The sequence below is a fragment of the Dermacentor andersoni genome, chromosome 6, assembly GCF_023375885.2.
Source record: "Dermacentor andersoni chromosome 6, qqDerAnde1_hic_scaffold, whole genome shotgun sequence".
NCBI classification, from domain to species: domain Eukaryota; kingdom Metazoa; phylum Arthropoda; class Arachnida; order Ixodida; family Ixodidae; genus Dermacentor; species Dermacentor andersoni.
In genome coordinates, this window is record NC_092819.1 from 83,591,022 (window position 1) to 83,603,949 (window position 12,928).

Here is a 12,928-nt window from a genome sequence, read left to right on the forward strand (position 1 = left end):
CCACCATTCTTCTTTCCATAGCTCGTTGCGTCGTCCTCAATTTAAGTAGAATCCTTTTCGTAAGCCTCCAGGTTTCTGCCCCGTAGGTGAGTGCTGGTAAGACACAGCTGTTATACACTTTTCTCTTGAGGGATAATGGCAACCTGCTGTTCATGATCTGAGGATGTCTGCCAAACACACCCCAACCCATTCTTATTCTTCTGATTATTTCAGTCTCATGATCCCGATTCGCGGTCGCTACCTGCCCTAAGTAGATGTATTCCCTTACCACTTCCAGTGCCTCGCTACATATCGTAAACTGTTGTTCTCTTCCGACACTGCTAAACATTACTTTAGTTTTCTGCAGATTCATTTTTAGACCCACCCTTCTGCTTTGCCTGTCTAGGTCAGTGAGCATGCATTGCAATTGGTCCCCTGAGTTACTAAGCAAGGCAATATCATCAGTGAATCGCAAGTTGCTAAGGTATTTTCCATTAACCCTTATCCACAATTCTTCCCTATTCAGGTCTCTGAATACCTCCTGTACACACGCTGTGAATAGCATTGGAGAGATCGTACCTCTCAGTCTGACGCCCTTCTTTATCGGGATTTTGTTACTTTCTTTGTGGAGGACTATGGTGGCTGCGGAGCCACATATATCTTTCAGTATTTTTACATGCGGCTCGTCTACACCCTGACTCCGCAATGGTTGCATGACTGCTGAGGTTTCGACTCAATCAAACGCTGTCTCGTAATCAATGAAAGCTATATACAAGGGTTGGTTATATTCCGCACATTTCTCTATCACCTAATTGATAGTATGAATATGGTCTATTGGTGAGTAGCCTTTACGAAATCCTGCCTGTTCTGTTGGTTCACAGAAGTCTAAGGTGGTCCTGATTCTATTTTCGATTACCTTGGTAAATACTTTGCAGGCAATATACTTTAAGCTGATCGGTCTATAATTTTTCAAGTCTTTGGCGTCTCCTTTCTTATTGATCAAGATTATGTTGGCATTCTTCCAAGATTCCGGTGCGCTCGAGGTCATGAGGCATTGCGTATACAGGGTGGCCAGTTTTTCTAGAACGATCTGCCCACCATCCTTCAACAAATCTGCTGTTACCTGATCCTCCCCAGCTGCCTTCCCCCTTTGCATAGCTGCCAAGGCTTTCTTTGTGGGATGTCAAATTCCTCTAGACTATTTCCTCTCTCATTATCGTCGTGGGTGCCGCTGGTACTGTATAAATATCTTTAGAACTCCTCATCCGCTTGAGCTATCTTATCCATATTAGTAATGACATTGCCGGTTTTGTCTCTTAACGCATACATCTGATTCTTACCTATTCCTAGATTATTCTTCAGTGCTTTTAGGCTTCCTCCATTCCTGAGAGCGTGCTCAAGTCTATTCATATTGTACTTTCTTATGTCAGCTATCTTACGCTTGTTGATTAACTTGGAAAGTTCTGCCAGTTCTATTCTAGCTGTAGGGTTAGAGGCTTTCATACATTGGCGTTCCTTGATCAGATCTTTAGTCTCCTGCGATAGCTTACTGGCATCCTGTCTAACGGAGTTACCACCCACTTCTATTGCACACTCCTTAATGATCCCCATAATATTGCCGTTCATATCCTCAACACTAAGGTTAAAGCCGAATACCTGTTCTGTAGCTTGATCCGGAATTCCTCTGTTTTCCCTCTTACCGCTAGCTCATTGATCGGCTTCTTATGTACCAGTTTCCTCCGTTCCCTCCTCAAGTCTAGGCTAATTCGAGTTCTTACCATTCTATGGTCACTGCAGCGCACTTTGCCGAGCACGTCCACATCTTGCATGATGCCAGGGTTAGCCCAGAGTATAAAGTCTATTTCATTTCTAGTCTCGCCATTTGGGCTCATCCACGTCCACTATCTGCTATCCCGCTTGCGGAAGAAGGTATTCTTTATCCGCAAATTATTCTGTTCTACAAACTCTACTAATAACTCTCCCCTGCTATTCCTAGAGCCTATGCCATATTCCCCCACTGACTTGTCTCCAGCCTGCTTCTTGCCTACCCTGGCATTGAAGTCACCGATCAGTATAGTGTATTTTGTTTTGACTTTACCCATCGCCGATTCCACGTCTTCATAGAAGCTTTCGACTTCCTGGTCATCATGACTGGAGGTAGGCGCGTAGACCTGTACGATCTTCAATTTGTGCCTCTGATTAAGTTTTACAACAAGACCTGCCACCCTCTCGTTAATGCTATAGAATTCCTGTATGTTCTATATCCCTATTAATCAGGAATCCAACTCCTAGTTCTCGTCTCTCCGCTAGGCCCCGGTAGCACAGGACGTGCCCACTTTTTAGCACTGTATATGCTTCATTTGCCCTCCTAACCTCACTGAGCCCTATTATATCCAATTTAATGTCCGCTAATTCCTCCAATAGCACTGCTAGTCTCGCCTCACTAGATAACGTTCTAGCGTTAAACGTTGCCAGGTTCAGGCCTTGACCATACCACACGATAAAAACTATCGGTCTCGCCCCTGCTGCTGTAGTGGCTGTGCATTCAATCGGTAGCTTCGAAAAGCGCCAGTCGGCATTAGCCTGTTCGAAGACGGAAGCGATACGGCAGCTTCGTTTTACGCCACCGGCGTGCGCCACAGAAGGGTTGTACGGTCATGCGTGCTTCGCGGTGGCGCGTGCGTCGTCTGGTGGAGGGATGAAATAACTTTACGCCAGTTATTTCCATCAGCATGGCTATGTTGAGGTGTACAGACTTGCAACTAGACTGCTATGACGATTCTCTTCAACATTCGCTTATAAAAAAAATGAACCGCATTGTAATAGGTTAATAAATGTAGGTAGCTTATTTATTACATGGTTTACTTTTGTCTCTTTGGCAAATAACCTACGCCTTGCCAAATATTTTGTCTGAAGCGATGTAATTCAAGTATATTTTTTAGGTATTTTTAGGCACTCTAAGTAAAAAAAGAACACACTGCATGTTACTTATATGCTGTGCTACACTCTTAAACAAAGTGACACCATTAGGGTCGTATCTTGCCACACAACAAGAATCATCATCCGCCTTACCCGCATTTCCTTCTTTTAACGCTGCAAACCCGGTACTTCGAAGTCATGAACGGCATGCACGTCATCAGCATGACAGAGCATTCTCGACAGGAAAGTAGTGAGCGCAGCGTTTACAGCAAAGGAAACGCAAGCAAGGTAGATGAGGATTATTCTTGTGTGGGAAATATGCACTACAAGGGGTGTACATTTGTCTAAGACTGTAGGGAATGTCAGAGTTACAACGCTAATATACACTATTGAACGTTCATCAGTTCAGGTGTTGGCATTTCGGGTTGTTAATTACTAATTACAGATTTGTGCCATGGTTGCCGCTAATTGATAGCAGCAAAACAAATTTACTGGTAAATAAATTTATTTGAACTGTAACAGTGCTAGCAAGAATTATGTCACATATATATTGCTCAAATTAACTACGCAGGGGACATGACAGCAATCATAATATCTCGGATAAAACATAAAATATCAAGCAAAATAGGACCTGCATAATGGCAATAGGGTTCTTTTGCATATTTTATTGTATAGGTTATCAATTGTTAAGCATGCACTAAAGACAATAATACTCGTCATTCCGCGTATTCCTAAAAACTGCCCTCCATACCGGCCGCCTATTCATCGATGCGGTAGCAATTTCTCGGAAGGCTCATAAAAGAATCTGGTATATGTGGACGATCTATACGTAATTGAGATGGAATCGTGTATGTTGTAAGAACATGCATCGTGTATTTCTTTGGAGGGGGGGGGGGCAGATTGCACGAAATGTTAACCTGAACACCAATATATTTGGGCGTACGCTGTTCGCAAGACAGACGTTCGTTACAGCCTTCTATACTGTGAATGCTTTGGGTACTATATAACGCGCTGAAAGTTTCAAGTTACAACGTACTCGAAGTTTTTGATTCAAACGTCAAGTGGCAAATTTCAGGTAATAAATGCACTTTTCTGTATATTTCACTTGTACGCTGATGTTAACCGACAAGAATGACGTGCTGCCTAAAATAATGCTATTCCTAATTACGCATGTTCATAAATATTTGCCTCTCCTTCCCAATACTCTAGACATTCACTTCGAAATATAGAAACGCGGGTACACGAAAAGAAAATTCAACTTATTAACATCATAGCTCTCCTATTAATGAATAGCAAATGCTTACAATGGAGGTATAGAACGTGCAGACGGCGCCATTCAAGAGTATGGAAGACCACACCGGGAGACCGGTCACTGCAATTGAAAAATAGTTTAACAGAGTAAAACTCGTGCAGATCGAACGCGAATGTTGAAATCTGTGTGAAGCAAAGCTTAAGTGAAGCGGGTAATTGAATTCTTTACAACCAACGACGACGCGTACAGTTTGGTAATAACAGGTGTGTGCACAGAAAAGTGCCACGCGTATCAAACAGCATCTAAGGATTCTGTACCTCCTGTGTCGCAGTGAGACATGCCCATTCTGGAGTATTAGAAAGCAACGGCCGCACTTCCAGAGGCACATACCGAATGGCTAAATCACGAACGTGAATGAAAATATTCGCAAAATATAATTGGCCATTCTATTAAAAGATAGATGTGCTTTAGATATATCTGTGAGTCGATGTCGATGCCTATCTTCATGTTTTATGTAGGACCATTACGTAGTGGGACGTGCCAATTCCGGAAGATTGGCCTATAACCGTTATTCCATGATTCCACGATACCATTTAACAGATCTGTGTGTTTTAGATAGTGCCTATGAGCCGACATGATATGTGGAGGTTTTATGTAGGAATTTATTTTATTGTTGCGCAAAACAAAGAAAACAAAAAAGCCTCCGTGGTCAGCATACAGAATCTGTAAGAGCTACTTCGTCAGTACCTTCATATAACCTTTGTAGACATATATCCACAAATATATTCTGTCGAGACACCAGCGCCCAGACAGCAGATACGGTCAAGTAAGCTTAGGAGGGCTCACACAGGAAGCTTCGCTTAAAAATTGTATTTGCTCTTGGAACACTATGCTCTGCATGCCAGGAGACCAACGCTAATCAGATCATAATCATGCACGTTACGGTCGCTAGAGTTAAACTGAACTTTCTTTTTTTGCGAGTGGCCTTCATGCACTTTACCTTTCCAACCTGCTGAACAAATGTGAAAGTATGTAAATTGAACCACCTATACGAATATAATATGCAATACTATTCATTCAAAACGCCACTCCATCTCTAATCCAACGCTGGATTCTTGCTTGATACAATTTTTGTTCATTGCCTCACCCTTAACGCAGAACCGCTGACGCCGCTCAAATTCGAAGATTTCGAACAATTATTTGCGTTTTTATGCTTTTCTTCTTGAATCATTTTCTTGAAGTTTTCTCTTTGATGCTATAATTACATTCAAACGTGAAGGATCTTCGAAATTCAGTAATGGTACGAAACTGCAGGCGGAGTGTGAAAGCCGCACATCATTCACCAGTTGTTGAACTTTTTCAGACTTACCCTATCTTTGCTCTGAATATGACCCGCTTATTCACAATTCCAGCAAGGTAAACTTGCAATCTGTCGAATAAGAATATTTCTATTGTCTTGTTAGCGACAGTACTTGTAATCCAAGACAGACCAACGGTCGGCACAGCTCGGCTGAGCCTTACGAAATTAACAACGCCGTGCACTGCCGCGAGATGCTGAAAGCCCATGAGAGAATTTCATGGGCCTTTAATGCAAGAATCACAGTTTAGACACTGCATTTAGCCCAGACCAATCGCTATTGCACCGATTGGGTCCCATTGTTCAGAACAGGGGCAGTACTCACAATTCTTGTCGTTCATAAGGGCTCTTTGGCACTGGTGCGACTCTTTCGCTTACATTATGTCCAGCATCAGGATTGCCTGGCACGTCATTATACGAACACTTCTATCGTAGGGGCTTTTTGGGAATACGAGCCCGGTTGCTTCAATGCAACGCGATAATTTTTTCCGAAGAAGATCCGTAGCAGAAGTAAGAAGCAAAATAGGCATGAGAATCACCAATTTACCGGTAAAATCAATCACAAGATTTTACTCATTGCGATTTTAACGAGTATACGATTGCGTGTTACAATACGGAAAGAGGACAGAACACGCCAACTTCGTGCGCGCTTTGACAACACCGTAGCTCCTATTAACATAAATGTTCTCACGCTAAAACTGTTCATAAGAGCAGACGACAGTCATGCTCCACGCTGGACATATTGCTATCCAAGATGTCCGGCTGGTGGCAACGAACACTGACGAACGAAAGGCTTTGTGAATTCAACCCCATATTCGAAAAACTCCATCCAGCACTTGCGCCGAAATTCATTAGCAGTGTAGTTACAATTTTTTAGCAGAGGCTTGCACAATCTAACAAGGAAAAAGCTACGTAGAACACTAGTGTATTTTTTTGTTGAACTTAGGTAGCGGCTTCCGAAAAATCATACCACTTTTCAGGACCTGTTTCCACAAAGCTTGATGTTCGTATGAGCTCGTTGGTCTCTCCTAATTCCTGAAATTTTTCGTCAGCTGTCGCTAATGATAAGTGCAGTGTCAGCTCTGGCTAGAATTTTCGCTTACAAAGCGCTGTATAGTAAATTTCTTTTTTGTAAGTACGGGCCTATAGAGCGTCTTCACAGTGGGCACATCTGAAGCTTAGACGTGCTTTAGTACCTCAACGAAGAACATATGGGCAAAACATACCAAACTATTACCAATTTTATTACCAATGCTGGCACAGATTTTTTACGTACATTTCGGGTATTAATCCTGGCCAGAAAAAAGAACTATCATTTTGCCTCACAATACCTGTTCGTTGGCGACCATCCATGTCCAGGTTTTTTGAAGCACAAGTACGAACACACACAGCAGTTGCACTGAAACTTCAACATGAACATGGCTGAACGGCGCGAATCGCCATTTCGCTGCAACGGACAGTCGTCGCTGAAATATGGAGCTTATACCCTAGTCAGACGGGCAAATTTAGGGACACTTTGTACCAGTGCACTTCGCCGCAACGAGTGTGGCTATGGCGGTGCGCTGCTCAACGATAACGAAAAGCGATCCCTTAAAATTTATAGCAGCGTCGGTACGTAAACAAATCGGCACATTATATACATATGCTAATTTAGACAGTAATTGCAAAAGCACATTAACATGGTCAACCATCACGAGCGAAGACAAGACGGCAAGCGTGCGACATCCTACACGCACGCTGAGCGTTTGATAGCGCCTAAAATGCCGAAGAGTCAGTGCCCAAAGGACGAGGCTGTTCTTACTGGCAGAGGAATAATGGTGGCTTGCATAAGTGCAGACACTTAAAACTTTTTGAAGTTACGAACAACAGGTTTTAGAATGAGTGCCGTTTCTCCAACGAGTGTTTTATAGTTTATTAAGGCGAGAGCCTTAAGTGGCTCGTTGCAATGGCTTATACCTAAAAAACGTGGCGTCTACCGGTTGCTAAAAAAATATCATCAGCAATGGCTAGTACCCCCGTAAGCAAGCAAAGATGAAATGGCTCATATCCCCTTAGTTAATGGCTCATGCCCTTTACTTACTGGCTCATACCCCCGTAAGGAAGCAAAAAGTGCAATGGCTCTTACCTCCTTAAAGTAGAGGCTACAAGCGTTCAGCAAAGTGAACAGTGCATACATTAATAGAATTCACTCATGCACCACACAGAACAGTGTATGTTTCAATAAAGAACAAGCTCAAAACAAGCATCCGAACCCTCAAGAAAGCATTGCATACCCCCCTCGGAAGTACGATACGGCCTAGCATGCTCGCCAAACGAGAAACGTAGTGCCACGTGAGAAGCGGCGGAAGCAAGGCGTTCGGCCGCGAGCGCTGCTTTCTCCATGATGCAACGTGAAGTCGAAGAGAAACGTCGTTGGCGCGAGTCTGGCCCCACTATAAGCCGCAGCTTGAAGCATGAAAAACGAGCCGAAGACGCCGAACTGCGACATCAGCATCACGACGATGCGATACTGCAACGCACAGGGGAGGCTGAAGCCCGCAGACAACGGCTTGCCGCACGTTTACTTCACACAGCGGCTCGTTGCCAGAAAACTGACACCTCCGATCGTATAACTTAGTGCATTACGAAGTGTGCAGCAGGCTTTCGCCTTCCCGTGTCAAAGGAGTGCAACACGCTGCAGAACATTTTGAAGTGCTACTATCGGAGCTACACACTTCGACGCAGCGAAGTGAGTTCGACGAATGCAATCTACTGCGAATGTGTGAGAGAGAGACCGAGCAAGAGATAAATATTGGTATTGGTAGACAGAGAAGAACAAGGCCTACTGACCACGCAGTAACTGTCTAGCACGCAGCTTACACCTTAATACAGATGCGCAAAGTGGGGAAGGTGGAAAAGAGAGGGAGAGATCACAGAGATAAGAAGGATGAAAAGGAAGTGGAGCAAATGTCACTAAATATTTGTGCATTACAGCCTGCGAATGACACCAACACGAAGTGCACTGAATTAAATTGGTGCCTAATTTTTCCGTCAGAGCGGCATGTCACGTTATCAAGGCAAAAATAAATGCACGCTTAGCGTGGCGCGTAGAACCATGTTTTCTCTTAATTCGCTATCATTAAAACACTTCACTACAAGACAGTTGTGCTTATTTTTCTTGGTAATAAATGAGAATGCAAGCAACATACAGACAGTTGCGCCTATACGCGTGCCTCTCCAAGTCCCGCTTAATTTTTTACGTAATGTACCGGCATTTGCTCAGATTTCAAAGCAAGAAAAACAGATATAGATTTTATTTCAGGAAGAGAGCAGAGGTCGGCCTGAGCTTGCGTGCTCTATAGCCTGCCTACTACGGACAAGGGAAAAGGAAAGGGACCAGGAAAGATGTAATCAGTGGTGATGGGAGCAGATTCCAGAGGTTCTGGATTAATAATCATGAACCCCTGCTAAGGGTAAGTCATAAGAAGCCAACAAACAGTGACACCAAGGACAACATAGGGGAAATTACTCGGGCTTAATAAATGAAATAAAGAAACGATAAATGAATGGAAATGAAAGTGGATGAAAAAAACAACTTTCCGCAGGTGGGTAACGATCCCACAACTTTCGCATTTCGCGTGTGATGCTCCACCAATTGAGCTACCACGGCGCTTTTTCCCCATCCACTTTCTTGGGTATTTGTTTCCTAGCAGAGCCCTGGGAGTGTTAGCCAGCGCCACCACTCACAGACCTTGGCGGCGCACGTGGAACGTCTTTTCTCCCGCAGGCGTCACGAGAACGTGACGTTTTTGCGTGAAGGCAACCGGTGAATAAACCCACACATGCTACCTGAAGGCATCAACGTCGCCGGATTCGGGACCCTCGTTATGTAATCAACGAGAAGAAAGGGGGTTAACCGAGGGGCCCGATTTTTATTAGCCGTATGATAAGAAGCCAACAAACACTGACACCAAGGACGACATATGGAAAATTACTTGTGCTTAATAAATGAAATAAAGAAACGATAAATTAATGGGAATAAAAGTGGATGAAGAAACAACGTTCCCCAGGTGGGGAACGATCCCAAAACCTTTGCATTTCTTCTCGTTTGCTAAGGGCAAGCAAACTTAAATAACACCATTCTTAGATGCTTGATGCCAGGTGCTACATACAGATTTCAGTGGCACTGTCAATGATAAAAATTATAAAAACTCGATAAAAACGGATCACACTCGAACTTACTAGATCCCAGAGCCAGTGAGGGACCGTATAACGCAACACCCAGGTAGAACATCTGCAACATAAAACAAACTTTGTTTTTTTTTTTGCGCGCTTAAGAAAGAAACAGAAAATGTATTGAAAGCTTACCCAGGCTACAGAGATGTTAACTCCGCGCTGCTATGGTAGAGACGTTTTTGTAAGCGCACGACTACGAGAATATAATTTCAAGCCACAAAGTGCCTCCCATAAATGTCAGATGCTGAGCTTACAGCCCGTTTAGAAAAATAGTGATCGAGAACGTTTTATCAATATGAAAACGTGTAAGTGTCTGAAAAGGGGAAGGCTGACGGATGCGATTAGATATAGATTAGACAGTAAGTATGCCGGAAGCCTACAAAGCAATGGCCCCAGTACGCTGTAAAATTAATTCTTGCGTGTGGTGCACCGAGAGCGTGGAACAGCGACAACGGTTAACTTCGCAAAACAAATACAAATACGGCCACGCTATTTATAAACTGCACATGCAGATTGGACCACGCTTGTAATAGGGTGTCAAAATTGTAAACGTATAATTTGCATACATTCTTTGCATACATCATTTGCATACATCTTTCGTGGCGACATCCAAGAAGCAAATCTCTCACCGTGTGCACAATGAAGATTATTGACCCGATCTTTCGGATGGCCCGTGACGTGTACCTCTTCTCGAGATACTGGAAGAAATAACACTTAGCATTGCATCACTCTGCACTTTTGCACCATACTTTAATCTCTGAACGTATGTGTTCGAAGTTTTCTATTAATTTTGTACTCATAAAGAAAAGCAAGTTAAACCTTGTTCGTGTAATTAGCGCGGCCATGATCAGCAGTACACTGCATAACAGAACATTTTCTGCTAGCCGTCATTTTATGTTGCACATGCACCGAAGCATCATCGTTCCATAATGTAATCGTTACGCATTACAGAGACAAACATTGCGTAAGAAGGTGCCACGATCTATCGCAATACATACAGTGTGAATCGTTACAGAAACATATGCTGTATCGGAACTGCTTATCTTTATGTATAATGGCATCAACGCTGTAGAATTAGTAAAATTAACCCTCCCGTCATGTAATATATTCGCAATGATTGTAGGTTATAGCTTGGAGGTTATAGGCTGCTTAAAGCTTCTTCGGTAGACGATAATAGTTTTTCTTTGGAAACCTAAGCTACACCTATCTTCTTAGTTGATTTTTTCAAACATGAAGTGGACATCGCTCGTCACAAGTAGTATCAGCTAGTCTAACTTTCAAAGAAGTTTTCCTTAAGAGGAAGCTTTAGCTAGGGCCCAACTCCGACGCATCCTATTCAAAGACATGTAAAACGCAGAAACGCTATTCTAGGATAACCCTTGGACCGGTTTTACTGAAGTTTGTTGCATTTGAGAGAGAAAGTTAAATTCTAGTAACTCTTGGAAGTGGAATTTCCCCTTAGGGCCTGAGTTTTGTTACAAGAATTTTCAAAAATTCGAAAGTTCGAAATATATAGGAGCACGAAGTTTACAAATGAATAGTTCTGCATCAATAACGGGTATCGCGGGTCGGCAAACGAAATCTAATAGATCATACTGACACGTGTACTTATCTTTATCGGGCGACCACGTTTTGCCGCTTAACAACTGTAATCGCACAGCGACGGACGCGCCTGCATGTATCCGACGTTTCTGGAAAGTTATCGATGATTCTACCCGGCTGTCTGTTGTCGGCGAACCTTATGTTATCTGATTTCATCGCCTGACGCGAATGGCGTAGAACATTGTGGAATACGCGCGGGTCCCAGCGATTAGTCTGGAACATTCGACGACTGCTGTATAAAAGCCGACGCGCTTGACCCGCTGGGCAGATTTTCCGACGATCGCCGACTGTGTTCGCCGCTTTCGTTGTGCTATAAGTGTAACCTGTTTTGTGGGCACAAGTTCGCCCAATAAAAGTTAGTTTTCTCGTTCACAGTATTGCTACTGTGTTCTTCTACGTCACCACCACGTGACATCTGGTGGAGGTGCTTTGCGTTCATGTACCGGACGCCCCCACAAAGCCGTGACCCAAGCCCGGACCGCAAAGAGAACACCAACGTAGTCCCGGACCATCGAGCAAGCCGCCGTCTTCAACAGCTGCCCCCGGAGCACGGACTTCTACCAGAGAAGACCAAGAAGATTGTGACCAAGGCAACCCCAATGGCAGCCCCAGCGTCCCCCATCGTGCTGCAGCAGCCCAGGGAACCACCGACGTTCCGCGGTTCCACATTTGAGGACCCGGAAAGCTGGCTAGAAACGTATGAGAGGGTTGCTACGTTTAACAACTGGGCAGGCGACGACAAGCTACGACATGTCTTCTTCGCATTGGAAGACGCTGCCAGGACGTGGTTCGAGAACAGAGAAGCCACGTTAACGACCTGGGACCTTTTCCGAAGTGGCTTCCTGCAGACATTCACAAGCGTCGTACGCCGAGAACGAGCCCAAGCACTACTGGAAACCCGAGTGCAGCTGCCCAACGAGACCACCGCAATTTTTACAGAAGAAATGAGCCGCCTATTCCGCCACGCCGACCCGGAAATGTCCGAGGAAAAGAAAGTCCGGCTACTAATGCGTGGTGTTAAGGAGGAACTTTTCGCCGGTATGGTACGAAACCCACCGAAGACTGTCGACGAGTTTCTTCGCGAGGCCACTAGCATCGAGAAGACACTCGAGATGCGAAACCGGCAATTCGACCGCCACACCAACGCTACAAACTATGCCGGAGTTCAATCACTGGCCTCCGAAGACCTGCGCGAGGCTATCAGGGCAGTCGTACGAGAGGAGCTTCAGAAGATCTTCCCGTCGTCGCAGCCTCAAGTGGCCTCGATCGCTGACATCGTCAAAGATGAGGTTCAGCGGTCGCTTGGAGTTCCGGAGGTGCAACCTCAATTACCGCAACCCCAACCCGAAGCGATGACCTACGCCGCCGTCGTACGCCGTCAAGGCCCTCCTCAGCGACCGCGCCAGGGCCCTGTAACGCCGCAATTCCGTCGACCAGCGCCGCCGCAGCCGACAGCGCGCCCACCCGTCGCCCAGCGGAGCTACCCGAGGAAGACCGACGTTTGGCGAGCTCCTGACCACCGCCCGCTCTGCTACCACTGCGGGGAAGCGGGTCACGTCTACCGACGATGTCCATACCGGGAAATGGGACTGCGAGGTTTCGCC

The 12,928-nt window shown here is 44.8% G+C and overlaps 1 protein-coding gene across 3 annotated transcripts in view; it reads right to left on the bottom strand.

Moving 5' to 3' along the window:
• Window positions 1-12,928, bottom strand: part of LOC126522467 (sodium-coupled monocarboxylate transporter 2-like) — a 98,673-nt gene that overhangs the window by 20,259 nt on the left and 65,486 nt on the right. For all 3 annotated transcript variants that reach the window (XM_050171210.3, XM_055066431.2, XM_055066430.2), the window contains 3 exons: window positions 10,352-10,420; window positions 9,729-9,780; window positions 4,203-4,270 (listed from right to left, as the gene is read on the bottom strand). In XM_050171210.3, coding sequence (XP_050027167.2) covers window positions 4,203-4,270; window positions 9,729-9,780; window positions 10,352-10,420 — 189 coding nt within the window. The remainder of the gene's footprint in view (window positions 1-4,202; window positions 4,271-9,728; window positions 9,781-10,351; window positions 10,421-12,928) is intronic.